This window comes from Mesoplodon bidens (assembly GCF_964165515.1).
Source record: "Mesoplodon bidens genome assembly, chromosome: 7".
In the NCBI taxonomy this organism is placed as follows: Eukaryota; Metazoa; Chordata; class Mammalia; order Artiodactyla; family Ziphiidae; genus Mesoplodon; species Mesoplodon bidens.
The window spans coordinates 110,651,504-110,664,458 of NC_138164.1; the positions used below are offsets into that span (position 1 = coordinate 110,651,504).

A 12,955-nucleotide genomic window follows, 5' to 3' on the forward strand; every position below is an offset into this window, starting at 1 on the left:
CACTGAGGGCTCTTTTGCCCTGGGGTCATTTGCCAATTAAAGCAAGCAGCTGAGAGACTAAGACAACTTCCGAATCAATGCAGGAGAAGAAGGCCAAAGATTTCAGGGCCTGCTGAGCTTGGGAGAGCTGTTAAAGACACCTGTTGTTTTGGACAGGGATAAGTAAAAGGCTATACTTTAAGGAGTAAGGTGAACCTGAAATAAACCATCCTTCAATGGTGTGCATTTATTTTGGGGGGTGATTTAGGCAGGCCAGAAAATCTTAAACTTTGAAATTGGTTTAAGATGATTCTAAATTTCTAATTCTCCCAGATGCCTGTAGAAGCAAACAAATTCTTGCTAGAGGAAGATAACTGCATCTATGCTTCAAATTATTTAACAAATACTTAAATATAACATCCAGCTCCCATGTGCATGCACACATTAACATATACACACACACACAGTCAGGTACAAGAGAAGACAGGCGTGAACAAGACCTAACAAAAACAAAAGCAACAGCAACATGCACTGGGACTCCAGATAATTGCTAATATCAGACACTGATTTTAAAAATAAAAAAATATGCTTACTATGTTTATGAAAATGAAAGGCAAGCTTAAAAATTTTGCCAGGGAACTGAAACTATTGAATGTGACATAATTTTAGAAAGAACCAAACAAATTGTAGGACCAAAATATACAATAACCAATATTGAAATTCAGTAGGCAGGTTTAATAGCAAATTAGACACAGCATAACTGAATTTACGAACTAAAATATAAGGATAGCAAAAACTGAGCAAAACAAAGCAAAGTGAGACAAAGGACGGAGAATACAGAAGAGGTAAACAGTGAGAGGAAACAGTGAGACATTCTAATGTACATTTAATTCATGTTCCAGAGGAGAAGAGAGAGAAAAATGGGGCAGAAACTATATTTGAAGGGTTAGTGGCTGAAGCAACTAAAACAGATTTCAAGCTGAACAACCAAGCAGGATAAATAAAAAGATATCCACTCCTTGGGACTTCCCTGGTGATGCAGTGGTTAAGTATCCGCCTGCCAATGCAGGGAACATGGGTTCGAGCCCTGGTCTGGGAAGATCCCACATGCTGCCGAGCAACTAAGCCCATGTTCCCCAACTACTGACCCTGCATGCCACAACTACTGAAGCCCACGTGCCTAGAGCCTGTGCTCTGCAACAACGAGCCACCACAACGAGAAGCCCACGCACTGCGGCGAAGAGTAGCTCCTGCTCGCTGCAACTAGAGAAAGCCCGTGTGCAGCAACGAAGACCCAACACAGCCAAAAATAAATAAATAGATAAATAAATTTATAAAAAATATATATCTATATATATATCCATGCCTTCTAGAAGATCAAAGACAAAAAGAAAACCTTAAAATCACCCAGGGAAGACAGATTTTCTTCAAGAGAAACTGACAGCTGACTTCCTCATACCAACGGAAAGTAGTAGAATAATAGTGTTAATGTCCTGACATAAAATAATCATCAACCTAGAATTCCATACCCAGTAAAAATATTCTTCAAGATAAAAGGTAATGAACCTACCTATATATTATATTACTGTCAAAATCCATACAAGAAGAAGAATTAATTCAGCTGACTAGAACATAGTGTTTTGACTGTACATTCTTGGTGGGATATTCTAAGGATGAAATGAACTGCAAAGAACTCTTAAAATTCATTAAGTGGTCTTGATTCTTAGTAATAATATTGGTATTATTATATTGTAATTGTGTGTATACTTATGTAAAAACAAATAAGTAATTATGTTAACATTGTTAGGAACCAAATTTTTTAGCATAAGATAGAAGATGTATGAGTGTAAATTCAAAGAAATAAGAATTTTTAAAAGTAACTTTGAGACAGAATTGAAAATACCAATGTGAATCCCCAATTTTTCTGACTTTAAAAATTATATATTTCTTAGCTCTGTCCACTAAAAAAACCTTAGAAGCAATGAACACTCCTGGTACTCAGAATGTGTAAAAATGTGTAAAAAGGAGAAGTGGCTGATTCTGGGCCTAAAGTAGAAATGTACAAGATGAGCTGGGTATCTTGTTGGGCCAGAAAGCAAGGAAGTTATCAAAGGCCAATGAGATTGTGTCAGAGGATTTAGGAACTTCCACTTCCAGCCATGATCAAATAACAGGGACTGGATTTAGTAACTTCCACTTCCAGCCATGATCAAATAACAGGGACTAGATTTATTTTCCTACCTTGAACAGCTAGAAAAAATGGACAAATTATATTAAACAACAGTTTTCAGGTATTACACAACAGATAATGCAAGACAGTGGTTCTAGAAGGAGGAGAAACAAACAAGTGAACCCTGTGTTTGCCCCACTGTACTGTCTAGAGAGAATTTCCAGGCTACAACACCAGGAGGGGATACCCAGCTGGAGTCTGGTGGATCTCTCTGAGTTGAGGAGACAAAGTTCAGAGTTCAGGGAGGTCTAGACAGCTAGGATTTATAGAAAAGAGTACTGAAGAGGAAATAAATACATAGAAATAGAGCTCCAGACAGAGGAGAATCCCTGGAATGCACACAGAGCTGGGAATAGTTCCTGTTCCTATCAGGCAGGGTGGAAAGCCTCATACTTCTTAAGGCATGAGGTGGAGTCTTAAGAAGGCTTTGCCTGAGTAGTGGGGAAAAGTTAGCCATAGCCTACAGGATTCTCTAGTCCCACATATCAAAGCTTAAATGTAAGATCAGTAAGACTGAAACTGTTACCAAATAACTTTACAGTGTCCCAGAAAAAAAGTTCAAGAATATTTATAGGAATACAAAAATATTCTGCACCCAAAAAGGTAAACTTCACAATGCTGGGCATCCAATAAGAAATTACTTGGCATGCAAACAAGCAGGAAAATAGGGCCCATAATGAAAGAAAAATTTCAATCAGTGGAAGCCTACCCAGAAATGACACAGGTGATAGAATTAGTAAACAAGGACATTAAAATAGTTATAACTGTATTCCATGTTCAAAAAGTGAGAGTAAAGATTGAACATATTAAATAAAGAGATGGGGGCTTCCCTGGTGGTGCAGTGGTTGAGAGTCCGCCTGCTGATGCAGGGGACACGGGTTCGTGCCCCAGTCCAGGAAGATCCCACATGCCGTGGAGTGTCTAGGCCCGTGAGCCACGGCCGCTGAGCCTGTGCATCCGGAGTCTGTGCTCTGCAACGGGAGAGGCCACAACAGTGAGAGGCCCACATACTGCAAATAAATAAATAAATAAATAAAGAGATGAAAGAGATTTTTTAAAGACCCAAATTGAACTTCTAGAGGAAAAAAATATAATTTTCAGGATGAAAATAATACTGAATGAAATTGATGGCAGATTTACACACTGCAGAAGGAAAGATTGGTGAACTTGAAGACACAACACTAGAAAGTAAAGTGAAATTAAAAAAGACTCTAAAAAAATAAACAAAGCATCAGTGAACTGTGGGATAACTTCAAGTGGCCTAATTCAGTAATGTGTAACTGGAATCCTGCAGGGAGGCAAGGCAGATAAAACATTTGAGGAAATAATGTTCCCCAAATTTCCAAATTTGATGAAAACTATAAACCTGTAGATCCAAGAAGATCAATGAACCCTAAACATAAGAAACATAAAGAAAATTATTCCAAGCCACACCATAATCAAATTGCTTAAAGCCAGTAGTAAAGAAAAAATCTTTTTTTTTTTTTTTTTTTCTTTTTGCAGTATGCGGGCCTCTCACTGTTGTGGCCTCTCCCGTTGCGGAGCACAGGCTCCGGACGCGCAGGCCCAGCGGCCATGGCTCACGGGCCCAGCCGCTCCGCGGCATATGGGATCCTCCCAGACCGGGGCACGAACCCGTATCCCCTGCATCGGCAGGCGGACTCCCAACCACTGCGCCACCAGGGAGGCCCAAGAAAAAATCTTAAAAACAGCTAGAGATAAAAAGACATTACAGGGGCTTCCCTGGTGGCGCAGTGGTTGAGAGTCCGCCTGTCGATGCAGGGACACGGGTTCATGCCCTGGTCCGGGAAGATCCCACATGCCGCGGAGCAGCTAGGCCCGTGAGCCATGGCCGCTGAGCCTGCGCGTCCGGAGCCTGTGCTCTGCAACGGGAGAGGCCACAACAGTGAGAGGCCTGCGTACTGCAAAAAAAAATTAAAAAAAATAAAAAATAAAAAAGACACATTACATATTGAGGAACAAAGATAAGAATTACCACAGATTTCTCACTGGAAACAGTGTAAGCTAGAAGAAAATGGAGCAACGTCTTTAAAGTAATAAAAGAAAAGAAAATTGTTAATGTGGGATTCTATACCAAGAGGAAATACTTTTCAAAAATGAAGGCATAAAATAGATAACTAATAAGAACCTGCTGTATAAAAAATAAATAAAATTCAAAAAAAAAATGAAGGCAAAATAAAAAATATTTCAGATGTACCAAAATCTTCATCACCAGGAGACCTGTATTGTAAGAAACGTTAAAGGAAATGCTTTAGGCAGAAGGAAAATGGTACCAGATGGAATTCTGGATCTACTCAAATAAAGACAAGCACTGGAAATCATAACTATTTGGGTAGATATAAAAGATTTTTGCCCTATTTAAAAAACCTCTTCAAAAGATAATTGACTTCAAAAATATCAACAGTGTATAAGACTTACAACATGTGTAGAAGTAAAATGTGTGACAATAGCACTAAGGCCAAGAGGGGAGAAATGGAAGTACATTGTTGAAGGATTCTCATACTATACATGTGTGAACTGTTACAATATCACTTGAAGGCAGACTGTGATAAGTTAGAGTTGTATACTGTAAAGCCTAAAGCAATCCCTAAGTTAATACCACAAAGAGTTATAACTAATAAGTCAAAAAAAGGGATAAAATGGAGTTATAAAAAATACCCAATCCAAAAATAGAAAAGAAGAAAAAGGAAATAAAATACAAGGACCAAATAGAAAACAGATAACAGGATGCTAGATTTAAACTCAGCCATAACTATTCATATTAAATGTAAATAGTTTAAACAGCCCAATTAAAAGACATTCACATATTTTGACTATTCAGGTATTCCACTCTTATTCTGAGTTTGCAGCACCTAAAATCTCCCCTGGCTCTAAACAGTGAATGTGTTGGCCTTAGCTCAAGTGTTAATGCCTTCTTGGATTTGTGATGGAGACTTCATTTATAGGCACTGCCTCCCTTTGCTCTGTCGTGACTTTCAGTAATGCCCCAGTGTCTACTGGGTAAGGATTTTAATCTTCACACTTAATGCCTCATGTTTACCCTATGAAAAAGAGGATGAAAACAGAAAGATACAGGACAATATATATTCTGGTCTTATTAGCTTTGGTTCAGGGGACAACAAAGTTTAGGCAGTGGTTCTTAACTGGGTGATTTTGCCCTCAGAGGACATTAGGCAATGTCTGGAGACATTTTGATCCTTACGACTGGAGGGAGAGGTGACATTGGCATCTAGTGGGTAGAGGCCAGGGATGCTGCTAAACATCCTACAACGCACAGGACAGCCCCACAATAAAGAATCATCTGGCCCAAGGCGTCAACATGCCAAGGTTGAGAAACACTGGGTTACAGGGAGGGTGAGGGTAGGAATGAGAAGTCAAGAGAAGGAAACCATTTAAGGGCCTACCTTCCTTAGTCTTGGTTAGAGAGTAGGTTGGAGAAGGTGAAGTGTTTCCCTCTCAATCTGAATATACTCAAATACTTACTGGGAAATATTCCTTTGTATATACTTTTATTCTAGCATGTATCATATCATATTACATGTTTTTACATGTATCTCCCATACTATAAATATAACTTGAAGGTAAGTATTAAATCTGTATATTCATCTTCGTATCCCCAGAACTTAGTACAGTGTAGTGTTTAGCCTGTGGTACCATTCAAACCTATGATTTAATGAGTAGGAGAGTAAATAAACGAATTGTCCCAATACTATATTTGTAGCTCACACTCATTAAACCCAAAATAAATTCCTGGGGATTCTAGTGGATCTATTTCTGGCGCCTCACACCTATCCTTAATGTGGAAAAGGCTTAATATGTAATCGCCTAGCACACTAGTTTATTTCTGAGAGTGTGAACCAGGTCAGTGTTGTGTTTGTTTTATGCATAAAAATACAGTTAGAAAAAACTAAAAACTTGCAGTTTTCTTTAACAACTACACATATTTCTATATGGACCTTCAGGTCTGCCTCTGATATTGACAAATCCGGAGCAGCCAACTTCTACTATCTTCAAAGATACCTCTTATTTCATTAACTGGAAGAAATACCACTTGTGTATGGTGCCCAATTTGGATTTCAATTTAGATGGAGGTAAATCTCTTTCTCTTTGTTTGCATAGGAATAAAGAACTCTGGAGAATATTAGAGAAATGCAAGGAAATATAAATAGCAATTGTATACAAGAATAGGACCTAGTGATCTGATGGCTTAGGTTGGGGGGTACAGGTGGGAGTCTGGCTAAGTTTGAGATTCCACATGAAGTGAGTCAAACAGGTGTCAACAGGCAAAGCCCCATCAGAGCCTAACCATTCTGGCATTACGTGTTGATGCTGGTTCTCCTCATTTCTCCTGCCTTCTCTATTCCTGGCCCTCTTGATGTAGTCAGTGGGCCTTCACCTTCCAGGGACTTGTTCAGTGTTAAATATAATACTTCTGTTGTACCTAGGCTTATTTTGAGACCAAATAAGACCATATTATATCTGTTGCAAATTTGTCAGCAAGGAAAATATCTTGCTATGATGAAATTTTAAGTAAATGTAAATGAGATAAGAGCCTTTAGGTAAACTCTATAGGAATAATTATGTTTTGGGGATGTCTATCTAGAATAGTTTCTCCAGATTTTGATAACCATGTTCTGCCTGCTGTCTGCCACACACAGTGGGGTATCACTCCAGGACCTTGCTTCAGACATGTAAGATCCCCCTATCCATTAAACCATTGATGTCTCTGAAAAAAAAATAATAATTTTTGGTCTTAACAGATGGGATGTCATGCTATCAGGATTTTTTAAATCTCGAGGGCTCTCCATATCTCCTTTTCTCTTTCATTTTTATTTTCATGCTTTGTTGATTTCCTTCATTTTTTGCCAATTTGTGATGCCTAAACTTGCTCAGTTAATTTTGGAAATGAATAGCGTAGAAAATGTCCGCACATGTCACCTTCCCTCATTACAGAACCAGGATCCACATGGAGGTACTTCTCTATATGGATCTGGATGGAATTTAGGACTATAGTGATTATATTCTAGAAAAAGACCATAGGGATCAGATTACTTGGGAACACAAATATTATACACCACTGTGGTTAAGAGCACAGATTTTGGAGTTAGTCTAAAACAGTTCCACCACTTCCTGTCTCATGTTGGCAATGTATTTAACCTACCTGTGCCTCTTTTCTTGCCTGTAAAAGAGCATAAGACTATGTCCCATACCATAGTGTGGTGAAGTCTGAATGTTGAGATAGTACATGCCAAGAATTTAATGTGGTACGTGGCACGTGGTAAGCATTCAATACAAGTCAGCTGTTATCATTATCATTACTCTTACTAGCTATACCTACTTTTTACTAGCCTCTTATTAGTGATACCTACCTTAGAAAGTTACATGAGGAATGAATGAATTTACTGTATAATACTTCCCAGTAAATTCTAAGGAATGCTGTTTGGTTTACATTTTATACACCCAGTTGTTATGTTGATGTTCTTCCTGTGAGTCACTATTATTTTATCATGTGGGTAGAGAAACAGATTCAGGAGAAGGGAGTGTTCAAATTTAGATTTATCTCAGATCCCTCTTTGTTTGAGGTATAGGTTCTTTATTCACTTAGCATTTTGAGGGCTTTACTTATCTTAGGATACTCTGTAATATCTTGTCCTCTAGATTTGGTGCTTCCAGATGTGAGTTATCAGGTGGAATCCAGTGAGGGGGATCAGACTCAGAATATGGACCCCCAGGGACAAACTCTGCTGCTTTTTCTCTTTGTGGACTTCCACAGCGGATTTCCAGTCCAGAAAATGGAACTCTGGGGTAGGTATAGGAGAGTGGGGCTGCCAGCTTTGGTGTGCTTAAATGTTAAGAGAATAAAGAAAGGAGACTACATGATGCATAAATCTGAATAGACGTGTTTCTGTAAAATAACTCATTTCAATGAAAAACCTTGCTTAAATAAGTTAAAAAAAAGAAAAGTTATCAGTTTTACTTGGCCTTAATGCAACATCTCAGATTGAACACGAGGAGCTGTGGGAGTACATTGGTATGAATGGCTTTGTGTGATTGCCACATCAACCTCTGGAAAGGGAGAAATTGTCCTTGTTCAGGCATACAAATGCCTTTGGCCTTTATCTAGCAGATAGGTGATAACCTGTTATCAGAAGGTTCTCTCTGTTAATGGTAAAGCAGTGATTTCACTGTTCTGTGGTCCATGAAACACATGCATCAGAATCACCTGGAGTATTTGAAAATGTGCAGCTTCCTGGGCAAGGATTAACTCATTGTTTTGCTAATGTAAAAATCTGATATGGCTGAAGAATATGCATTTTTAACAAGATTCTCAGGTGATTCCTAAACATAGTAAAGTTTGAGAGCCACTGAGTATGAGTATGAGAGTTGGCTTATGCTTTTTTTTTTTTTTTTTTTTTGCGGTACACGGGCCTCTCACTGTTGTGGCCTCTCCCATTGTGGAGCACAGGCTCCAGTCACGCAGGCTCAGTGGCCATGGCTTACGGGCCCAGCCGCTCCGCGGCATGTGGGATCTTCCCAGACCAGGGCACGAACCCGTGTCCCCTGCATCGAACCCGTGTCCCCTGCATCGGCAGGCAGACTCCCAACCACTGCACCACCAGGGAAGCCCGGCTTATGCAGTTTAATCTAATAAAGCCTGAGACATAAATTTAAATGTTGCTCAGTGCCCTCCTAAACTTTGAAGGAAGAAGCAATAAGTGGAGCTTATAAATGTCTGGGGAAATGTTCACAAGCCTTCCTTTTGGTGTTCCTGATAAGTTTCTGGGTTATTCTTTCTTTGTGGGCGACTGTTTTTTCTTGGGACTTTACTCTCTAGGTGTTCCAGTGCTATTTGGTGTGGCCCTGCTTCCACTGAGTCATAAGAGAAATGAGACACCTTACAACACCAGATCAGAAGACCTCACATTGCTGCCAACTATTTGTTGAACCTGTGGGATTCTTCCTACTGCCAGCCTTCCATGCCTCTCCTACCTTTTTCCATCATGTATATATTCTTTAGGAGAGAAGCACTGCTTTCCAGGGCTCTGGCTTGTAACTCTTTTATTTGAGGAGCTGGTGTTCTCTGGTGCCCCACTGTTCCATTCATTAAGGCCCTGGAATGGGAACATAGAAGAGACCCAAACTAATGAGGCTTCCAGCAAGGAGGTCAAAGGTGAGAATGCCTAGGGCTATTATCCCACCTGTGCTGGCATGGACAAAGACTCATAAGAGAAGCAGCTTAGTATGGTGGAAAGGACTTCAGGGTACAATCAAGAGACCTGGGTTTAATTTTAGTTCTGCTACCAAATTCCTTAATGATTTTTTGGGAAGCAAGTTGCATAAATCATCTGATCCTTCCTTTTCATATATTTAACATGAGATCCTTAGACTAGGTGCTATCAAAGGCCCTTCCAAGTGTAAAGATCCTCTTAATGTAAGATCTGCTATCTTTGGCAGTTTTTTTTTTTTTTTTTTTTTTTTTAAGGTTGGTCTGCTAGAGGGAGCACCATGTTCAGTCTTCCCTAGGATGACATAAAATCTGGTACCACATTCTGAATCCTATTAAACATACTTCCTCAGAAACCAGGGTTACTGTCATTATTATAGTACTGCGATAGTTTGTACACCTCTGTTTAGCTTGACTCTGAAGGCCTGCAGCATCTCCGGTAGTGGTGCTCAGTACTGGATTAAACAGAAATCCATCACTGCATTAGTAAACATAGTAGTTATCTTTTAAAATTTCCTTATACATCTGAGAGTTTAGGACTAGCCTTTGAAGAAGATGCACTGTAAGGGTAGGTAGGTATAGATACATGGATATAGATATATGTAGTAATTTTATTTTCTTTTCCCCCTCTTCTTTCTCAGATCCTTGAAAGCTTTCTCCAGAGCTCCTTTTAGGAAACAGCTTGTGCAGAACTACAGTCTGTTTCCATGTGTCTTAAAAAAGAAAATCACTTAATTGGCCTTCTGCCTACCTTGTCATGGTAACTTTTCTATGATTAACTCATTTTGCCACAGTGTTAAAGGCATCTGGTGGTATCAGCAGTTTTAGGGATGAAACTATAGCTTTTTAATTAAATGTCTGCTTTCAAAGGGGCTCCAACTGATTTCTTAAGGCTATTCTTAGGACCAAACTATAGAAAATAGTAATCCACATGATATCATAGCAATAGTGATATTTTCTCTTTGAATATTGCAATGTACATTTCAAAACACTTTATATATATTATCCCAGTTCATCTGCACAAAATACCCATGAGAGCAGGTGGTATAAAGACACTTTCTATACTAAAATGAGAAAAGTGAAGTGACTTGGTCACTATTAGTTGATAGTAGAATTGACGCTAGAATCTATGTTCTCTTGATTCCAGTTCCAGACCCCTTTTGAGCAGAGCAATTCTTCCCTTCTCTTCCAGGAAAGCATCATGGTACCTTGTGGTAGAAAATGTTCCTTCTGACTTGCATTTTTTTTTCCTTACTTGCATTTTAATTGCAGCCCTGAGAAAAGCCAGCCAGCCTTACCTTTGAACAGACCATACAGGGAGTAGAAAAAACACTGAAAGAAGAAAGATTAATTAAGAAGCATTTTCTCCAGGTGCCCCCCAAAATAAATTTGTCTTCCTGTATTGGTTGTATCAGGATCATCAATGCTGGCATATTGTTTAATGACGTATTTTGCCCATCGGTCTCACGTGTTAGCTTTTCTGAAGGATGCTGAGCAGTGGTGCCTATGGTTACTTTATCAGAGATAGTCCCTCATTTAAAAAGACCTTATACCAGCAATTCTCAGATTGTGAGTTTTAACTTTTTCTTTTTTTTTAAAATAAATTTATTTCATTTATTTACTTTTGGCTGCATTGGGTCTTTGTTGCTGTGTGCGGGCTTTCTCTAGTTGTGGCGAGTGGGGGCAACTCTGTTGCAGTGCGTGGGCTTCTCATTGCGGTGGCTTCTCTTGTTGCAGAGCATGGGCTCTAGGCACGTGGGCTCAGTAGTTGTGGCACGTGGGCTCAGTAGTTGTGGCTCACAGGCCCTAGAGCACAGCCTCAGCAGTTGTGCTGCACGGGCTTAGTTGCTCCGCAGCATGTGGGATTCTTCCCGGACCAGGGCTCGAACATGTGTCCCCTGCATTGGCAGGCGGATTCTTAACCACTGTGCCACCAGGGAAGCCCTTAACTTTTTTTATACCACAGCGTATCTAAAAGGATTGATACCCTGACAGTAGCAGTGGTTCACCACAACGGTGACGCTCAAATAGGAACAGAGTAGAATTAGACATACTCTCCAGGAGGTTTTTCCCTTTCCTTTGGGAGCCACTAGTTTCATTGTTTATAGTATAGAGCATATATTTCTGTTTCTGATGTGAACTAAACAGGATCCCTCATTTGATTCTTCAAAAATAATGTCATTCTTCACTTTAATTTTAGTGAGCTTTCGTTCATTTATAAGTGGGAATTGGGTAGGTTTGTAAATTGCTGGGGGGTTTTGTCTAAAAAAGTAATTATCTCTGGATAGGCTTCTTTTTTCAAGCAGCCTCTTTCCCATTCTCAGCCCTGACTCACAGCATATGAACAGCAGTCTTGAAGTGGTCATTCTCACTCAAGGTTACCAACATTCTCCCTCCCCGTAGGAGTCCACACTTTGCTCACAACTCATCTCAGTGCCATTCTCACGGAGAGCCACAGTGTGGTGCAAGATTCCATCCAGGTCGCTGTGGACCAGGCCTTGGAGCAGCATCACCAGGCTGTCAAGGTAATAAGAAATTCACAGCTCCCTTTCTCCTCTCTCTAAGAAAAAGAGTATATGGCAGACAGGGCCTGAGAGCCCTTCCTCCCTGAATGCTTCTTCCTCTCTTTGGTCATCTGGGCTGATCTTTTTAAAAATATTTATTTATTTATGTATTTGGTTGCACCAGGTCTTAGTTGCAGCATGCATGTGGCATCTAGTTCCCTGTCCAGGGATCGAACCTGGGCCCCCTGCATTGGGAGTGTGGAGTCTTCACCACTGCGCCACCAGGGAAGTCCCCACCTAGGCTGGTCTTATAAACTGCATCTAGCCTAGGAACTCGGGCTTTAACTTAGGTGGGTCACTGTAACCAGCTTGTTTAGTCTTATCTCCTAGTAGGTGAGTTTGAATAAATACAGGCAGAACAGTAGACCAGGGAAAATGACTGATAACATACCTCTTTTCTTATCTTTTTTTTTGAGTGTGAACAAATTTTTTTTTTTTTTGGTGGTACGCGGGCCTCTCACTGTTGTGGCCTCTTCCGTTGCGGAGCACAGGCTCCGGAGGCGCAGGCTCAGCGGCCATGGCTCACGGGCCCAGCCGCTCTGCGGCATGTGGGATCTTCCCAGACCAGGGCACGAACCCGTGTCCCCTGTATCCGCAGGCGGACTCTCAACCACTGCGCCACCAGGGAAGCCCGAGTGTGAACAAATTTCATTTTCTTTTTGGAACACGTGACTTATGATGTGAGTGTATTTTTTCACAAGCAAAATGAGCTTGGTTTTGCCTGCCTGTTAGTTTGTTTTCACCACTTGCATTATACCAGGGGACAGGAAAACATTTATAAAAGAGGAACAGTAAACACTGAACCCAGGACACTATATTCATTCTAGGTAGTTTTACACATTGAAGTATTTTTGTATATTAATTTGTAGTGTCATTAATGTCTTCTTCCCTCTTTCACACATTGAAGTGCTATATTATTGACTATTATAAGTTCTG

The 12,955-nt window shown here is 40.1% G+C and overlaps 1 protein-coding gene across 1 annotated transcript in view; it reads left to right on the forward strand.

Moving 5' to 3' along the window:
• The window catches only part of TOP6BL (TOP6B like initiator of meiotic double strand breaks), a 102,186-nt gene that overhangs the window by 63,926 nt on the left and 25,305 nt on the right, over positions 1–12,955 (forward strand). Inside the window, exons 9-11 of the mRNA XM_081239566.1 lie at positions 6,171–6,321; positions 7,889–8,035; positions 11,859–11,980. Coding sequence (XP_081095692.1) covers positions 6,171–6,321; positions 7,889–8,035; positions 11,859–11,980 — 420 coding nt within the window. The remainder of the gene's footprint in view (positions 1–6,170; positions 6,322–7,888; positions 8,036–11,858; positions 11,981–12,955) is intronic.